At 37.1% G+C, this 20137-nt stretch overlaps 1 protein-coding gene across 2 annotated transcripts; it reads right to left on the reverse strand.

Annotated features, from left to right (window-relative positions):
- Positions 1-90: 90 nt before the first annotated feature.
- Positions 91-18397, reverse strand: TNFAIP6 (TNF alpha induced protein 6). Of its 2 annotated transcripts, none has more exons than XM_081243190.1 (6): positions 18027-18397; positions 13180-13317; positions 11374-11535; positions 6788-7016; positions 4085-4125; positions 91-769 (listed from the first exon to the last, which is right to left on the reverse strand). In XM_081243190.1, exons 1-6 carry the CDS (start codon positions 18118-18120, stop codon positions 600-602), a joined length of 834 nt encoding a protein of 277 aa, XP_081099316.1. In that variant the 5' UTR covers positions 18121-18397; the 3' UTR covers positions 91-599. The 2 variants fall into 2 exon arrangements, with proteins under 2 accessions (XP_081099316.1, XP_081099317.1); XM_081243191.1 differs by lacking the exon at positions 91-769 and adding an exon at positions 3789-3868.
- Between the last annotated feature and the right edge of the window lie 1740 nt (positions 18398-20137).

Here is a 20137-nt window from a genome sequence, read left to right on the forward strand (position 1 = left end):
TTTTATTTTAATTAATCTCTGACTCAGTAATTCTACCTCTAGGACCCTATCCCAAATAATTAGAGAGCTATACAAATACATATATGTCCAAGGATGTTTATTGAAACAATATTTATGAAAACTACCTATAATTCCCACAATAAAGACAGGCTTACATAAAGTATGGAACAATCATAGCATGGACAGTTTACAGAATACTGTAAATGAAATCATGTTTTTGCAGAATACTCAATGATAGGGGAAAGCACGTACACCGTAAAGTTCAATGGTAAAAAATCCAAGATATCAAATTGTACATAAGCAGCATTCCAAAATTTGAAATACAAATACATATAGATACATATATACATATACCACACATCAAAAAATGACTAAAAGAAAAATATATGAATGTTAGTGCTTGTTATTTTTATGCAATGGGATTATGGGAGATTTTATTCTCTCATTTAAAGTTTTCTGTATTTTCCAATTTTCCCCAAATTATCAGGTATTGCTTTCACATTTAGAAAAATAATAAATAAATGTTAATAATAATATAAAATTGAGATCAAAGGGGCTCCAAAAGATAGAAACATAAATGCGGAATGTCTTTCTTTGCTTTATAAATGGCTAAATCTTCCAGCTAAAAAGTTTTTATTTCCAGGAGAAGTAGTACTTGTATTCTTTCCTTGACTGGATTTGGATAGAGGATCCACTGCAACATATTTGATTTGGAAACCTCCTGCTGTCACTGAAGCATCACTTAGAAACTTCAGGGTCATGACATTTCCTGGGGAGGAGGAGGATGCAAAAGAACCAAGATGTTACTCTCCTTCAATTTGGCTGACAATTCAAAGACTCATTCTCATAGGAGAATATAAAAATTCATGAACAAGACTCCCAGAATTCAGAACTAGATTCTCAAGCTGTAAAGTCTGTAGTTTCACTGCCAACTGGGACCAGGACTGTCATATTTTTTCCTGTGGCTCTCCAATCTGTCCTAGAGGAAATTTTGTCTATTCTGTTTTCAAAGGTATTATTTGTAGAAGGTACATCCATAGAATTACAGGAGAATGGCAGGCAGTTCAAACCATTAAGATATGCATGGATTATTTACTAAATGATGGCAACAAGCCTTGCATTTGTTAAAAAAAAAAAAAAAGCCCACAAAGCTAGATCCTTTTACACAAAGCACCTAACTACATTTTACCTGCATTAAAGACCAAAATGTACCAAAAACAAAAAGGAAAAATGTTATTGTATAAAATAAATATAGGAATATTTTTCTTTTTCAGGAGGGAAAGACCTTCTTAATCCAGATCACAAATCCAGAATTCATTACAAAAACCCCATATATATAAGATGAAAGGCACAGCTTTAAGTGCCTTTCATCTTATTTTCCAAAGCAACACTATGAGGTGGATACTATTAAAATAGTCATTTTTATAGATGAAATTGAGGCACAGAAAACGTGAGTAGCTTGCCCAAGGCCACAGAGTTATAAATGGCAGAACCAGGTTTGAGTTCAGAGTTCATCCTGTGGTTCACTGTACTTTTCTCAAACTTGAAAGAGTTGTTTAAATTTAAAAAAAAAAAAATTTTTTTTTTCAGATTACTCAACTGGTTAAAATACAAATTGGCACTGTAGGGCTAGTGCTAATTTGGTAACATCTATCCACATCTAAGTGCACATCACCTATGATCCCAAAATTTCACTTCTAGAAATTTACTTTTTAAAAATAAAATAGCACTACAAAATAGAGGTTTAAAAATAGCTAGTGAAATGTTCAATAGCAAAAGAAAAAAAAATCAAAAACAACCACCTTCAGGATGTTAAATATTGGTATATGACAAATTATGGTACCTATTAGGTAGTCATTAAAAAGAATTAGAATGATCTAAATATTATACTCTGACTTGAAAATAGCTCCATGGTCTCCATGTATTGATATATAATGTTTGTATAATACAGGAAGACATCTGGAAGGACGGTCACCACATAGTTATACAATGCCTTTCTTGGGTGGGGAGAGATGAGAAGAGATTCTTTCTTTATATACCTTTTTTTTTAAGTGGTACAGTAATGGGTAATTTTTAGTTTATTTATTTTCTGTTTTTGTTTTTTAATATAAATATCCAGGGGTGAGTAAGTATATATTTAAGAAGAAAACTAAATCAAAATGTTAACAGCATTACGCTTGACTGATAGGATAATACTTTAAACATATTTTATATCTTCTTTTTCTGTTACTTTGTATCAATGTATTCTTCCTGCTGTTTTGCTAAATCTTTGGCTTTTTATTTAACTATGCTCTTTTCTGTTGATTTGTTTCTCTTTGAATAATAAATTGTGTGGGTTTTTCTTTTTTTAGTTCCTTGCAGTTGTTCAAGAAAAACACTGATTTGGTGTTACATTTGGAGTAAGTTTTGTCTGTTTTGAACAAAACAAGAAAAATATTAAGTTTCAGGCTTCTTTTTGACTCTCCCTCTGTTTCATTTTGTTTTTATTTTAAAAATAGGATTCTCACCCCCCAACTACCTCCTACATCTCATAAAATGTCTTCTTTTAGTTTTCTGTTAACATGAAATATGTTCTCAAGTAAAGAATAAAAGATAAATAAAAAGTTTAACAGTTTACTCTTCCTAGGGAGGCTGTAACAGAGTAATGAATTCATAAATTTTAAGCATTCCAAGACTGAACAAGAATTTCCATCTCTTGTAATGATTCATAAATGAGAATTGCGTGCACTGCAAAGCTAGGGTGTGGGACTAATTTTAGCTAGTAGTATCTCAGCTTAAGGACTGCTTAGAAATTGCAACTCAATGTAGGTTTGTTGTTTTTAGTTGGAGAAGTATTGTGATAATATTTTATGATGTGGAGGAAAAATAGAGCAAGTCAGAATGCCAGGGACTTCCCTGGTGGTGCAGTGGTTAAGAATCTGCCTGCCATGCAGGGGACACAGGTTCAGGCCTTGGTCCGGGAAGATCCCACATGTCGTGGAGCAGCTAAGCCCATGCGCCACAGCTACTGAGCTTGTGCTCTAGAGCCCGCGAGCCACAACTACTGAGCCCATGTGCCACAACTACTGAAGCCAGCGTGCCTAGAGCCCGCGCTCTGCAACAAGAGAAGCCACTGCAATGAGAAGCCCCCGCACCACAACAAAGAGTAGCCCAGCTCGCGGCAACTAGAGATAGCCCACGTGCAGCAACGAAGACCCAACGCAGCCAAAAATAAATAAATTAATTAATTCAAAAAATTAAAAACAAAAAAAAGAATGCCAATTACTGGTGCTGGTGATGAAAATAAAAATGAAATGAAGACATCTAAGAAAGTAAAAGTTCATAGAAAGTAGCAGTTTGAGGCAATAGCAATGGTATTGCTTATTGAGATAAATGTATGCTGCTACAGGGACATTTCTTGGGGTACATTTCAAGGAACAAAGTCACACAAAATAATTAGCAAGGGGAAAAAGATTTGGAAAACATTGCCTACTATAGCTAGCCTTTTTAGATTTACTATGCATAATTAGCATAGTAAAAATTCTCTGACATCTTCTAATAAAGAAACCTGTTTCACATTGTTTAATCCAATATTTCCCAAATTTACTTGACCTTAGAGCCCTTTTCTCATGTAATATCTATTAAAAACATCTAACAGAACTGTGTTCTTCACAAGACTCTCTGGGGATTGCTGTACTAATGTGAAAATGCAATACATATGATGTAAAAATTTTTTCAGTGATAGAAGGTATTTTTAACAACTTTACAAATTACTTCAATCCTTTATCAATGAAAAGTTTGGACCTTTTATTACCACATTTTATGGGAATTATAAGCTATAGCAGTATTCATGGATTTGCAGATTCAAGACTATCTCAGACTGCATTTCCTGCAAATAACCAGGGTACACATTTTTAGTGCAAGGAGTTGGTAAAAGTCTTTAAGTATAAATAAGCACTTCTTTGCCTTTCACAAGCTAGCAAGCTATATCTGTCTTCAGCTCTCTCAACTTTATAAAGTATATAGTAATAACTACTGAGTCCTTCATTTTCACTGATACTGAGAAAGCAAATCATAGTTTTGTTCTTCAATTTAGAGGCATTACCTGTACTAATGATGTCTTCTGGAAGCTCATCTCCACAGTATCTGAAAGAGAATTTTTTAAAAAGAGAGGTCACATGAATGATTATTATATAGCTATTGCAAGTGGCTCTTACTGATAATTGATGTACTTTATTTCCCCTAAGTAATGGCTCATTTTTCTATTATTTTACAACATTTTATTGTTATATTTATTTATTTTTACTTGAATTTGTAAGAGAGAAGAGAGGTTAAAACATTGTTTGAAATATCCTTCTCACAGTATTAATGAGATTCTTAAGAAAGAATTTGTGGCATTACTGTGTGTCTACAAAGCTTTTTGTGTGATAGACAATTTGAATCTATTTGGAAATTTTAAAAATTTGTTTCTGATTAATCTCATAAAGTTTTCTTCACAGTTAGAGAAGAATGGGTGTATGACTGATTTAAAAGGGAAAGAATTACGTTGGACCTTATAGACATAAGAAGGTGTGATTTTTATCTGAATCATGGCTTGAAAGGAATTCCCTTGCACATGATAATATAAAAAGTAAGGGTTTTTATCAGTTTCTAAAACAATGTAATTTATTCCTGAGAGGGAGAAAGTCTATTCTAAAGGTAAATACACAATATAATCCAATAAATAACAAATTAGCCTGTAGATTAAAAAATCATTTTTGATTTTTTTTTTTTTTTTTTTTTGCGGTGCGCGGGCCTCTCATTGTTGTGGCCTCCCCCGCTGCGGAGCAGAGGCTCTGGACGCGCAGGCTCAGCAGCCATGGCTCACGGGCGCAGCCGCTCCGCAGCCTGTGGGATCCTCTCGGACCGGGGCACGAACCCGTGTCCCCTGCATCAGCAGGCGGACTCTCAACCACTGCACCACCAGGGAAGCCCCATTTGTGATTTTGTCTAGAGCTGTAATTGATTTCTGAAACTAAGTTTAGAATAAAAATGTTACCTTAATTCCCAAGGTAGGAGGTCCATTCTTTCAAAAAAAGACTTTGTTCTTAATTCCTCCAACCCTACTTCTAGTCTTCTTCAAACTATTTTAAAAAACTATATATTTTTTCTATAGTAGTAGTCTCAGCTAAAGAACAAAACAAAACAAAAACCACTTTCCATCCAAAAATTGCTGTTCATTTATGCAACAAATGCCTTTGTTTTTCTTTGTATTTAAGTTACAGATTTCAAAGTCAATAAAAAGATATTGTCTGTCATTTTTAATTATCCCCACTACTATTTTCTTTCATTAAATTACTATTATGGATAATAGAGAATTGATAACTGATAATCTATTGATAATGGATAGTCTAAAATACACATTATTAAGTGGGGACCTGAATACATAAAACACCTTAACTGTACACTCTTTAATTTACAATATTTTGTAAAATATTGCAAATTTTTGTATTGTAAAATTTAAACTATATTAAAGATATGGATGGGAACACAAAAAAAATGTGTCCCAGCATGTTAAAAAACCCAGGGAAGGGCCTCCCTGGTGGCGCAGTGGTTGAGAGTCCGCCTGCCGATGCAGGGGATACGGGTTCGTGCCCCGGTCCGGGAGGATCCCATATGCCGCGGAGCGGCTGGGCCCGTGAGCCATGGCCGCTGAGCCTGCGCATCCGGAGCCTGTGCTCCGCAACGGGAGAGGCCACAACAGTGAGAGGCCCACGTACCGCAAAAAAAAAAAAAAAAAAAAAAAAAAAAAAAAACCCAGGGAAAAATACTGAGGAAAGAAATACTTGTTTTTTATGGCAAAGAAAGTTATTTTTAAAAAGATATCCAGAAGGGATGTGGGAACAGATGTATATGTATGACTGATTCACTTTGTTATAAAGCAGAAACTAAAAAAAAAAAAAAAAAAAAAGAACTAAAAAAAAAAAAGATATCCATTGTATATTTAGCTAAACTATATGAGAGAAGGGGCTATAGTTTACTTATTTGCCTTATATCCATAATGCTTAGTACACTGCTTTGTACACAGAAGAAAGGCAACAATTATTGAATTTATAATTATTTTTAGGAGGTTGACAGAAATCAGAACATTTAAAACCCCCCCAAAATTTCCCAACTCATATATCTTCTTTCTCCTGTTAGTCAAATCTTGAGGTCTTTATAAATAGAATATGTAACTAATTGTTACAACTTAACAAATCAAAAAGCAGCTATAACTATTTTAATAAGTAGACATAGCAGCTGACTATAGCTTGTTATGAGTAACGGAGCAAAAAAAAGTTGTGGTTAAAAAAGGATACTCTGGGCTTCCCTGGTGGTGCAGTGATTGGGAGTCTGCCTGCCAGTGCAGGGGACATGGGTTCGAGCCCTGGTCTGGGAGGATCCCACATGCCACGGAACAGCTAAGCCCATGCGCCACAACTACTGAGCCTGCACTCTAGAGCCCGTGAGCCACAACTACTGAAGCCCACACGCCTAGAGCCTGTGGTCCGCAACAAAGAGAAGCCACCCCAATAAGAAGCCCGCGCACCACAACAAAGAGTAGCCCAGCTTGCCACAACTAGAGAAAGCCCACGTGCAGCAACGAAGACCCAACTCAGCCAAAAATAAATAGATGAATAAATTAATTTTTTAAAAAAGGATACTCTGTTGCAGGAGAATAGATAAACTGGAAAATCAGTGTTGTAGGGACAGTTGGAGAGAAATAAAAGAAACATCATTCAAAATATTGGATGTTCATTAGCTTCCTGTATGGAGAAACAATACATACCTTCCCACAAAGCCATGGACATCATCGTAACTGTCATATATTTCAACATAGTCAGCCAAGCAAGCTGGGTCATCTTCAAGGTCAAAGTCCAAAAAACTCAGGTGAATACGCTGACCATACTTGAGTCTAATGTGCCAGTAGCAGATTTGGTTATCATCATACTCATTTGGGAAGCCTGGAGTTTTAAAAATTTGCTTTGGATCTGTGAAGACACCACCACACTCCTTTGCTGAAAAGAGAAAAAAAAATGATAAGAAAGCATTTTTTTAAAAATGATTCCTACTTTAAAAAAGATATTCATTTCTTTTCTTTCTTTTTTTTTTTTTTTTTGGCAGTACGCGGACCTCTCACTATTGTGGCCTCTCCCGTTGCGGAGCACAGGCTCCGGACGCGCAGGCTCAGCGGCCATGGCTCACTGGCCTAGCTGCTCCGCGGCATGTGGGATCCTCCGGGACTGGGGCACGAACCCGTGTCCCCTGCATCGGCAGGAGGACTCTCAACCACTGCGCCACCAGGGAAGCCCATGATATTCATTTCTTAGTATCCATCTATTTAGTACTTCTTAAGAAATAAAAATAAAATGATTTAATATATAGCATCCATAGTAATATTGTGTGTAACTGTAGCTAAAGAATAAATGTTTTTTCATTAATAGTTGCTAAATTCTCTAAAATGAACATAGACCACTTGTTAATTTTTTTTGTTCTAACTTTTTAAAAATTAATTCATTTTTGGCTGCATTGGGTCTTCGTTGCTGCGTGCGGGCTTTCTTTAGTTGCAGTGAGCGGGGGCTACTCTTTGTTTCGGTGCGTGGGCTTCTCCTTGGGGTGGCTTCTCTTGTTGCGGAGCACAGGCTCTAGGCACGTGGGCTTCAGTAGTTATGGCAGGCAGGCTCCAGAGCAGAGGCTCAGTAGTTGTGGCGCATGGGCTTAATTGCTTCGTGGCATGTGGGATCTTCGAGGACCAGGGCTCGAACCTGTGTCCCCTGCATTGGCAGGGAGATTCTTAACCACTGTGCCACAAGGGAAGTCCCCACTTGTGAGTTTTTTAAAAAGTAAAAGAGCAAGAAAGAATAATAATTGTGCTCCTGTTGACACTTTTGCTCTGTTTACATTTTAAGCATACGATGCATGTCTTATGTGTACACTTAAATGTGATTTGACAAATACATATGCCCATATTACCAACAGCCCAATCAAGATGACAGGGATTTTGTTCTGTGGTGTCACCACTGTGTCTTCAGGGACTCAGACACTTAGAATAATGAGTCCAGTAAATTCTGTTTGGAAAATCAGTATAGAATATGAAGGTCACTTAGGGAATTTGAAGGTCACTCTAATCCAGTTAAAGAGAATAATTTATAATTATTCTGTACTCCTTTTACTGGTTTAAATTAGCACCTTAATCCTAATACTATTTGAGGATTTGGTGGAGATATCCATGTTGGTTTTTTCAAGTCTTTTACCATTTCATAGATTTCTGTCCTGTCCCATAACCTGTTATAAGAACAAACAATCTCTACCAGAACAGTGATTTTACAGTATTCCTAGAGAGAAAGCTGTGGAAGAGCCCCAGTTAATTTTAATTCCATATCACCTAAATGTCTAGTGTCTTGAAAAAAAGATACAAACTGGAAACTCAAAAATAATCTGAGTGGTGGTGATGGTAGTGGTGACTCTGGATAGCATTCAAAAGTATTTTTTATTATATCAATTAGAGGGTTTTTTTTTTTTTTGGCCGTGCCACGCAGCTCGCAGGATCTTAGTTCCCTGACCAGGGATCCAACCTGTGCCCTTGGCAGTGAAAGCGCCGAGTCCTAACCACTGGACCGCCAGAGAATTCCCCAATTAGAAGTTTTTTTACAAGAATATTCTCCTTTATAATAACTATTACAATAAAAATTGTGTTAGAATCCTTAACACCATAGAAGTAAAGGAAGCTTATCACCCCAGGGCAGAACAGGCTCTTAAAAAGGCAAGGAAGTGACAAAAGAGGGTCAGGGATCTAGTCTGAGCTCTGCGTCCAGTCTATACCTCAGTTTCTTCATTGGTAAAATAAATATAGTCATGCCTCTCCTGTTACCTCCCTCACAGGACTATTCTGAGGATAAAATATAAAGGATAGCTTAAGAGTATTATGCAAAGTGTAAGCTATTCTTATTGTATTATTAAATATTATATAATACATAGTTTATATGTGCACATAAGCATGTACAGTGCCCTCTTTGGGAGTGATTTTCTCTGTCCCATAGCATCCTATCTTTGATGTATATATCATTAGATTAGGAAAAATATTCAAATATTGAACTAATTTTTTTTATATTTAGCTATATCTATTCAACTCTATACTTCATGTTACATATAATTATTGCCTCATCTCTTGCTTATTTAGAAAATGACAGATTTATAAAGCAGGCTGGGTCCCTGAGGACTGACAGCTAATTGGTTAAGAAGTATTCATACAGGAGGCAGTCGGCATCATGCCACACATTCGGAACTTGAATGAGCAAGCTGACTTCTGAACACTTCTGAATGACCCTATTCTTCCTTGCTTCAATCAACTCTAACTTGGTGGTATTGATTAATTAATAATCATTGCTTTATTTTTCTGATACCATTATGATTTTTTTCATTCCAATTATTTTTCAATGAACTGTTCTCCCAGTGCTAGTTCAGGGGGCCCCCAGTCCCCTTCAGGTTGACCACATCCTAAATAATCAGTATATCACTGAATCCAAAAGTAAGCTGAGACTTGAGTAAGCACAAGTCTCCCAGGATTCTGTACACACATTCCCAGAGTAAAAAGCATTCAGCCTCTATGAGAAACAAAAGCAGCTTATAAAAATGTGTAAGTTAAGGTGGCATTCTTATAAAAGGGCAATGAAATACTGTAAGAATCTTTCCATTTATACTTCTACATCTTCCTTAGACTTTGACCTTTGGAAATGATTGAGTAGATGCTCAGAGATCCTGAAGTTTATCAATCAAAAGAATCAGATAATATATTTGGAAATAGAAGTTACTCTTAAGAATAAAAAGAGAGTTGCCTATATAAATATATTTAAGAAAAAGGAAGAGAGGAAGAGAGAAAGAGAAGAAAAGAAGATATATGAATTATTAACAATGACTAAATATAGGACTAAATATAGTATACTGTAGGCTTAAAGTATGTCAAAGTGATTTGAAAGTTATAGTCTATGTGAATGCACATGTTATTCATATTTTTTGAATTTTATTTATTTTCTTTATACAGCAGGTTCTTCTTAGTTATCTATTTTATGCATATTAGTATATATATGTCAATCCCAATCTCCCAATTCATCCCACCCCCCCATTTATTCATATTTTGTCTCAAGTGGGAATAGGTAACAGCTCTAGGAAAAATTCTTTACTACTTGGAGGATACATTATTGTGAGGTATAGGTTGGTTGCAAATGTGAGAAACTGTTCTCCAATGGTTAATACTATTAAATAATAAATTCTATAATAATATGCTAGAACTTCATTGTAATCTCCTACTTTGTCATGGACATTCTCTAAGGTAGATCCAAATGGGATACCACCTGAGGATGTTTATGATCATATATGTGGGAAATACTTTGTAACATGTTGTAACACTTTGTAATATTATCCTGGGGGAAATACATCCCAGAACAACAGTCTACTTTTTTCTCCAACAGCATTGACCAAGAATTACTGTTTATAATAATTATAATGTGTTAATTTTCTCTTTAAAGTTTTCCTAGCTGCAATCAACCATGGAAAAAGAATATGAATAAACAGGTACTTACAATAATAACTAGCATATCCAGTATATATTTGTTAAAACAAACCACAGAGTGAGGGTTGCTTAGTTTGGAAGTTTAAGAATTTATGCCCAAAAAGAAATTAGGGAAAAACTTTGTTTATTGTCTCCTTTTTCTCATTCTATTAAAGGGATAATTTTGAACAGTTAACATTTGGTAGTACTTCTTCATAGTTTTAGCTAATTAAAGGTGACAAGTTTATAATCTTTTTTTTTTTTTTGTCCTTTGTAATCAGGAAGTTCCCTGGCACAGAAAAGAATTAAGTCATGATCTCACCTGCCTGCTAATTACTGGCTGTCTGAAAGTTACTTAAGCTCTTGAACTTTAGTTTCCTGAATTCTAAAAAGGGTATAACAATAAAGTGACAGTGTGGATGAAGAGACATAAGTCAGTGTGTGGCACAGCATAATCATTCTATGAATGGTAGTTGTTATTAATAATTATCATTACTAAATTGCTCTCTCTCTGGAAGAAGAAGTCATTTCTTTTTACTAACCTCTTAACAACCTGTACCTGTTTTTTTGTTTGTTTGTTTTTGTTTTTTGCAGTACGCGGGTCTCTCACTGTTGTGCCTCTCCCATTGCAGAGCATAGGCTCCGGACGCGCAGGCTCAGCAGCCATGGCTCACAGGCCCAGCAGCTCTGCGGCATGTGGGATCTTCCCGGACCGGGGCACGAACCTGTGTCCCCTGCATCGGCAGGCGGACTCTCAACTGCTGCGCCACCAGGGAAGCCCCCTGTACCTGTTTTTATATAGTATAAAATTATTGTTTTTGACAAACCATGTGGGTTGTAGCAATAAGCATCCCATCTTTCACTTCTGTTCAGACGGACTCCGTAATCAATAATACCAGTTTTTCCAAATCCACAGTTGGGCCCTGGCTTCACAATGGGGTATCCAACTCTGCCCTTGGCCATCCACCCAGCAGCACAGATGTGAAATCCTGCAAGAGAATGGAAGGGTAATGGCTTAACTGGTTATTCCCTCAGCTGAGTGAATGTCATCTCAACCAAGATGGCCCCTTGCAACAGGGACAGTGTCTTAACTGACCAAATCCACTTCATATAAAAGGGGAAGAACTGTTTTCTTAAAAAATAAAGTTTGAACATATATAAAAGTTCTTGTGGGCTTCCCTGGTGGCACAGTGGTTGAGAGTCCACCTGCCGTTGCAGGGGACGCGGGTTCATGCCCTGGTCTGGGAAGATCCCACATGCCGCGGAGCGGCTGGGCCCGTGAGCCATGGCCGCTGAGCCTGCTCCGCAACAGGAGAGGCCACAACAGTGAGAGGCCCGTGTACCGCAAAAAAAAAAAAAAAAAGTTCTTGTAACATCTGACTTTTACTAGAAAATGACATCTTACTTGGAAAACAAAAAAAAAGCAGATGGATTAGGAAATAATAATACCATGGATATGAAAACAATCCAATTTCAGAGCTGGCTTCTTTTCATAAATGACCGAGCTAGTGCCATGAGTTAATTTCTGGAATTACCATCAATACTGAAAACATTTTTTTCAGATGATAATTTCTCCTTCAGGATCAATCAGGATATCACTAATATTTAAAAAATTTGAATAGGGATAAAAGTACTCATACATTTCAAACAAAGCCTCAGCCTTGTTTTCCTTACTCAACTTTGGAGGCTGTTTTAATATTTGCCAATGCCACCCAAGAACGATTTGACTACAAGTCCCCCATGGCTAGTAATGTCTCTGGCCTTTGTATACCTCATTCCATTTACTGCGTCACACACAGCCCTAAGGGTATAGACTGAGCAGTCATCTGGGGAGACTTTGGGGCATTTTCGAGAACACCTTTATTTTTGTCTTGGGTAATGTATAATAATAGTATGAGCTTTGCCAGGTATGTTCCTATCAGCAAAGGGATATCTTCAGTGGAGAAGAAAATTCTGAATTAGGGTGGCCTTTTGGATTCTCCTGAAAGTCCAGAAGAGACAGTAGCAACCCGTTTTTTTTTAATATAAAGAAGCAAACAGCATTTGTTAATTACTGGGTTTTCACCAGGTGTCCTGACATCATCTTCCCAGTTTCTTTCATCTGCCGCCTTACAACTTGCCTATCCTCCTTTTCTCATGGCTTTTGATCCTAAAGTACAAATGCATTCTCCCACTTAATGTAAAAAAAAAGAAAAGGAAAAAATTGAAAATAATTGGAAAAAAAAATCCACTAAGTTCACTATTTCTTCTACCAAGTAAATTTCTGTGTAAGACACAACATAGTAGCATCATTTAACAGCTGAGGAAAATGACACACAGACGTCAAGCAGAGATAGAATGATATTAAAAATGAATAGCCATGGCATTAAAATTAATGAGGGGTTTAAATGATATCGAGATAATGATGTCTTCATTTTCTTTTGATGTTTATTTATGAGCTCCCAATGGGGTGTGACCCCAACTAAGTTACTAGTAGTAGGAATTGTCTACCAGCTCTAGGCAGAGAAGATGGGAGAAGCTGGAGGAACTATTAGCAGGGGTGGAGAGAAAAGTCTTAATAAGGGGTTGCAGGAAAGGTGGAAAAATTTTTTTCCAAGGGTGAAAAAGAAGAAGATTATTGTCAAAGCTGTTACCAATTTTTCTGGCTGCCTCTAACTGCTTGTAGGTGGCAAGACGGCCACCTTCATATTCACACACCGCCTTTGCTTCTGCATAGGTGAGCTTGTACTTGCCAGACCGCGCTTCTCTGTGGTACACGCCTGCTGCTTGTTCTGTGAATTCACAAAATGTCGTCAATGCACTATTATCCATTCTTGTGGAACAAGGGAAATTTTGTGGCCTCAGCTGGAAGATTACATCAGCTATTGTTCCTGCCAAAGGGTTCCCTGGGTCAGCTGCCTTGAGTGGCTAAGTTTTCATTGTTAGAAAGCTTTGGAAAAAAAATATGAATGAGGGGAATTTGGGGGGGACATAGATAGAAACTTGAGGCTAAATTATTTTTTGAACTGATAACCTGAAAGAAAGTTTTAACACAACATTGTATTTCTGCATTATCCAAAGGTGATAGAGTTTTGACTTTTTTTGGGGGGGGGCTTTGTTTTAAAAACTTGGAAAGGTAAGCAATAGGAAAAGAAAAGGAGTTGAAGGCAAAAGAAACCAATGAAAATTGGCTTACAATGAAGGAGAAAAGTAAGCCAAAATATCCATTTGAGGGAAATGACTAATGCAATATAATTGAGAATTTAGTAAACAAATCAAAAACTGAGGAAAAGTTTAAAGGAATCCAAAACAAGCAAATATTACATTGAAGAAAAGAAAAATAGATTTAAATACAGCAGAGAAAAAGTGGGACACACCTAACTACCAGTTCCTAAGTTCTTTATCTGGTTTGTCTTTTTCGGTTCACATTTGTTCCCAACGTATTTCAGATAGTGTTAAGTCATACATGAGCTGTCTCCTAATAGATCACTGTTTAAAATGATTGTTTTAAGTTTGGAGTGCATTTTGCCATAGAAACAATGTGAAAAGATTCCCAAGACAATAATCATAACATAGCTCTAATAGTCCTATGTTGACTGTCAGATTATTGTTAAGTCTTTGTCCCCTGACCTGTGCAATCAGCCACCATCAAGACCATTTCCAACGAGAACGTATGTTTCTTGGCATGCAGCAAGATATGAATCCAGCAGTATTAGAAATACTCTCTTCCCCAAGCTGAAGTTGACAATGCCACAATTCAATAGGAGATGCTGCTTGGCATTTTTCTGGACTCCCAAGGGATACTGCTCTTATACCTTATATGGAAAAAGCCTGTCATTAATACACAGTACCTTAGTGCATCTGATACTTATAGGTCAGAGAACACAAGGAACATCAAAGTCATTTTCCCCTTTGAGAGTCACCTACTTCCCAAGTGTCCTTCATAGGGTAAAGCCTCATTAACTAAACTTTTACTTGTTTCCAATTTGGCTGTTTTAAGAATATACCATGGGCTTCCCTGGTGGCGCAGTGGTTGAGAATCTGCCTGCTAATGCAGGGGACACGGGTTCAAGCCGTGGTCTGGGAGGATCCCACATGCCGCGGAGCAGCTGGGCCCTTGAGCCTGTGTGTCTGGAGCCTGTGCTCCGCAACAAGAGAGGCCGCGATAGTGAGAGGCCCGCGCACCGCGATGAAGAGTGGCCCCCGCTTGCCACAACTAGAGAAAGCCCTCGCACAGAAACGAAGGCGCAACACAGCAAAAATAAATAAATTAATTAATAAACTCCTACCCACAACATCTTCTTTAAAAAAAAAAAAAGAATATACCATGAGGTACTTTGATAGGTGCTGGGGATCAAGCCCTATTCTCAAGCAACTCAAGCACTAGTGGGCAATGCAGGTACATCTATTTTGAAGTACAGGGGTACTAAGGCTTTTAGCAGAGAAGGAGACATGTAGTGCTTACTAGTGTATTGTGATGGAGATTATTGTTACTTTTTAAAAATGTTAAAACTGTATCTGTTCTCTAAAAGATCTTTATTTGAAAAAAATTTTGTAGGAATTATTTTGTCTGCCAAGGTTTCTCAAACTAAGATTTCCATGATATTTTACTCCAGAAATAAAAATATGATGTACTAAAAACATGACAGCAAGCTCCAAATGGAGTCCCTTATGCTAAGCCCCACATCACCAAACCAAGACTTAAGTATGGTTTCGGCTCACCCAGAAATGGAATCTTAAACCAGTCAGTCAGAAATCTCCTGATCACCACCAGTTAGGTCATCTGCCTGATAGACCCCTGCCATCCCCTGAAGGAAAGTAACCTTGCCATAACCAACCTGCTTTTTCACCTAGTAAAACTTCCTTCTGCCTGCTCCCTTCTGCCTATGAAAGTCTTGCATTTTGTACCACTCCTCGGAGCTCCTTTCTATCTGTTAGATTGGATGCTGCCAAATTCAAATGGATTTTTGCTCAGGTAAACTCAAAATTTTAAGTGTGCTTCAGTTTTTCTTTTAACAGATGTTTGCAGGAAAAAAATAAATTAACAGAAAAAATTTTTTAAATAATTTTAAATTTTCTTCCTGGTAGTTTTTCTTAAACTTTTGGCACCTCTTAAACTTGACTAGTAATAAGATAGTAACTTAAATAGCAGAAATGTCTATGCTATAATTTTTAGTTTATTAAATAATATTAATATTCCACACTGTTCCTGAAAGAGACCCAAACTTCCCATTATTTTGCCTTATGAACAAGTTGAGAACCCTTGGCATGTGTACTTGACAGTTTTAAGCACACATTTATTTTAAAGTATTTCTCAATTCAGAATTTTAAACTACTAAGATGGTCCTTTGTACAAGGAGTCCTAATCTAAAAAATTTCACCTTTCAGAGGAAGTAATAATTTATTAATTTTTCTAGCTGTCATTCACTGAAATTAAAAATCTATTTAACCAGTAACTTCCTTTTCCTTTTAGTAAGTGGTGACACAACACTATGTTGGCTCTGATTTCTATTTCTGGTTCTACAGTGGACCAGTTGTGTGACCTTGTATAAATCACTGCCTGAGCTTCAGTTTCTTCATGTATCCAATGAGAATAATGACAGCTATTTTTTGGAATATATAAACCATAAGACCCATAAGCATAGCTTCTGTATCCTAGTAGGAGCTCATGATAATGTTGCTTTTCCCTTCTCCTTTTTTGGATTCAATACAATGGCTAAAAAGAATTGCTTATCTGTACATTTTTTGATTTTCATAATCCATTTAAACTAGTTGAAGTCTCTTGTCCTTAAGTGTCTTTTAAAAAATTACTATCTAAGGAATTAGAGGATACAAGAGTTAAAAATAAACCTTAGGGGTCCCTTACTTCAGACTTCTCATTTTACCAGTATGGGACTGAGACCAAGAATTTAAAGTGCCTTGTTCTTGATAGTTGCTAGCAGATTCCTGCCTTCTAATTCAACTCTCTTCCCTCCCTAAATAGTTTTCTAATACTACATTGGCCTGACCAACTGTAAACAATTTATGCTAGGCTGACTGATCAATAATTTTTCTCACATTGAAGCATGAAGCACTGTGCAATCACTCCGGGCCTCAAATGTGCAGTATACTATTAACAAACATTTGGGTTTGCTCCTCTCTATCTCTAGGACAGAACTCCTATTGTCTAGGTTTATATTTTGGTGATATACAACATCACTTAAAAAAAAAACAAAAAACAACTCCAAATTACTTGATCATTAGCAACTTTGACAGCATTTCAAAGTTTATCCATGTGGGTTTAACTCTTACTAGCTTTATGATCATCTTTGTCATTTCTGACAAATAGGTGTATATTTCCCAAGTTTGATGGTGTGCAATGAAAATAAAGAGACTTGCTCATTCCTCTAGTAAATTCCAGACCCCATCTTGGCCAAATGGATTGCACTGTTCAGCATGAAAGCTGTTCACTGGCTCAAACTGAAAAAAGAGGCTGCAAGGCTGTGCATTGCAATCGAGCTTTCTAATGAAATCCGCATGGCTGCAGTTATTACCAGAGAGAAACATGCTGAAAGGGAAAATATTCTATAACTATGTGCTGCTTAGCAAGCATAACATCAAGATCTAGGTTAATTTTGCTTTCTCTTTATTTCTCTATTTTATACAAGGATCTGTCAGTTTTCTTCTTGAGCAATTCAAATTTTTTTCACTATCAAACACAACAGTGAACATAAAGCAGTATTAATTTGTATCATGAGAATTAAAGCATTGTTTAGAGTACTATATGGGGTATTTTGGGTTTTCTCTATTTAGCCTTTTTTGGTCTGTTGTTTATATTCACAGGTCTATGTCATTCCTTACATTTAACAAAACAAAACAACAAAAGAGACTTTCCTTGTCTAACAAAAGAGGTAGAAAAGTATTTAAATGGATAGCTCAAACAAAAGAAATCAAGTGGTAAGAATGCATCCAGAAATACAAGCCTTTTTCATTTTTTTCTATATTACAAGCTGTCTTTGTCAAATTTGTCAAAAGATGTTTGGAAAAAGCATGATATACACTACAGGTCAGAGTACATGGAACAATGATTATAAAATTATTGTATATTCCAATTTACCTGTTGTAATTGTCTTATGGTTACCTGCTATGAAATCTGACTAGAAATGCATTGAAATGCAAACAAAATAATATATTGGTGGTTTTATTTTGTTAAGGAAACATTCTGCACTATACCACCACATCTTCTTTGAAATTTTTAAAGCATATTTTCATATGGAATATAAATATTAACCTCTATTTTCTACTGAGCTGTTCACTTTATAAAAAGCTCTTTTAAAATTTTAGAAGGCAGAAACACTTTTTAAAAAATGATATATGCATTCCAGTAGCTATCTTTCCCAAGCATTTTCTTTGAAAACATCAGCCTTGAACAGAAGAGAAAAATTTACAGCTTTGATTCACTTCTCCATGAATTCAAAGAAGCGACTTTCCCAACAAGAAGCTCATGAGTGAAGTTTCTTACCAAGCCATATGGAGTTATGAAAAATTCCATTCTTGAATCCCCATCCGTGAGCCTCTTCCCACAGCAAGACAAATAAGTAAATTAAGATGATCATATCTCAGTTGTAGAGAAGGAATAGCCTGTTAGGGGCTGCTCAGGATAAATCCCCAGAGCAGAGGCTGAAATGTGTCTGAAACATCTGGTTTCCACATCTTTAAATGGCTTTTCTTTTTCTTTTTTTTTTTTTTTTTAGCTGTGAGGTCAGCAAGTACTCTCCAATGGCATTTTCCTCTGTAGAGTTATACAATTAACTCACTGTCTGAGGCAAATTCTCTGACTCATTTGCATTGGCAACCAAAACTAAGGATATAGAATGATCATCTACATTTTAAAATTCACTTACTTTGAAAGGGGATCATTTATTCTATCTGTCATGGACACTTTTCTCTTAGGAAGTTTGTTTAACTTGGTGCAGATACAGCAGTGGTTTCAAAACAACAAAAGAAAGACACCAGTAGGAATTTTAAGAGAAACCCTGAATATCTTATTTGCAGTAAGTCAATTATGTGGTATGGGGTTTGGGGTTAAACACTTGAACTTGACCCTGGTAATGTTACTTTAGTTTTCCTTAAACATTGCCAAGCTTGTACAGAAAGTTTGAAACAAAAAGTGTGCACAGCTGGCAAACTCTAAACTGTCTCCAGTGATGTAGCATTTCTTTACCCTCTCCTCTGTCTGCTTTTGTCCTGGGTGGGGTCTGTTGCAGTCCTTGGTTTATTGTGGTCAGTAGGTAAATACGTCAGCTTCCAGAAAAGTAGTTCAGTTTCAGAGACTTAGGACATTCCAGCATTTTGGGGCTATCTTATAATACAAATTTTTCCAGGCCACAAATCCTTGATTTTTTGGGAGGAAGGTGGGTGGGTAGATAGTCATAAAGTTAATTAAAATATGGCCTTAGGTTCCCCGAACCACTCTAACTTTGAAGATGATCGAAATCATAGGTAACAGTTATCACAGAAGAGTCACCATGCCTTGAAATACCCCCAAATTTCCTCTCCTTCTGTGCAGGGTCCTTGGGGAACCTGTCTGGTAATACCCCACTGCTCTGATGCTAGTGACATTTCCTGTTGATTGACAGCCATTTTTTTTGGCAGCTTTGGCTTCTCTTTCTCATTTGTCGTTCTTCGCTACTTAGCGTCTCTACTCTTGCTACCAAACTACTTCCCATTTGCTCCCATTATATTCATTTCTCTCATGCTTTCTTAGTTCCGCCATTGATATTGGAATCTGGATTTGCTCTGATCTAAAGTTAGCCTTGAATCCCTTAGGCATCTTTGTGTTGCACATCAAAGGCTTAGACTGATCTTATCTCTCCTGGAAAGAGCAGTTGGGGGGGGTAGGCTGAGGGTGCAGAATTTACTGGATACTCAATGAGATGCACATAAAGCTGTTAGCGTTCAAAACTCTCTATTTTGGACCCACAGCAGATGAGAGATGAGGGGATTATAATATCCCAGTTCACTGACAGAATTAGAGGGTTTAAGTTTGGTGCAAAAGAGGATCTAGTCTAGACCAGGTAGGCATGACTATAAAGAAGATAGGCATGGTCAGCGGGAATAGGATAAATAGAGAGTTGGAAGGAACAAACCATATTTCTCTGGAAAGTGGAATTATATGAGTATTTTTTTAATTAATTAGTTTACTTATTTATTTTTGGCTACGTTGGATCTTCGTTGCTGCGTGCGGGCTTTCTCTAACTGCAGCGAGCAGGGGCTTCTCTTCGTTGCGGTACACGGGCTTCTCATTGCAGTGGCTTCTCTTGTTGTGGAGCACGGGCTCTAGGCGCGCAGGCTTCAGTAGTTGTGGCTCACGGGCTCATAGCTGTGGCTCGTGGGCTCTAGAGCGCAGGCTCAGTAGTCATGGCGCACGGACTTTTTTGCTCTGCGGCAAGTGGGATCTTCCCGGACCAGGGCTAGAACCCGTGTCCCCTGCATTGGCAGGTGGATTCTTAATCACTGCGCCACCAGGGAGGCCCTATATGAGTATTTTAAGTTCGTGGTTTAGGAAGTAAATATAACTTTACCTGTGCAAGCCTACAGCAGAACCATCACAGCCTTCCCCATTCTTTTCCT

The sequence above is a fragment of the Mesoplodon bidens genome, assembly GCF_964165515.1.
Source record: "Mesoplodon bidens genome assembly, chromosome: 8".
Taxonomy (NCBI): domain Eukaryota; kingdom Metazoa; phylum Chordata; class Mammalia; order Artiodactyla; family Ziphiidae; genus Mesoplodon; species Mesoplodon bidens.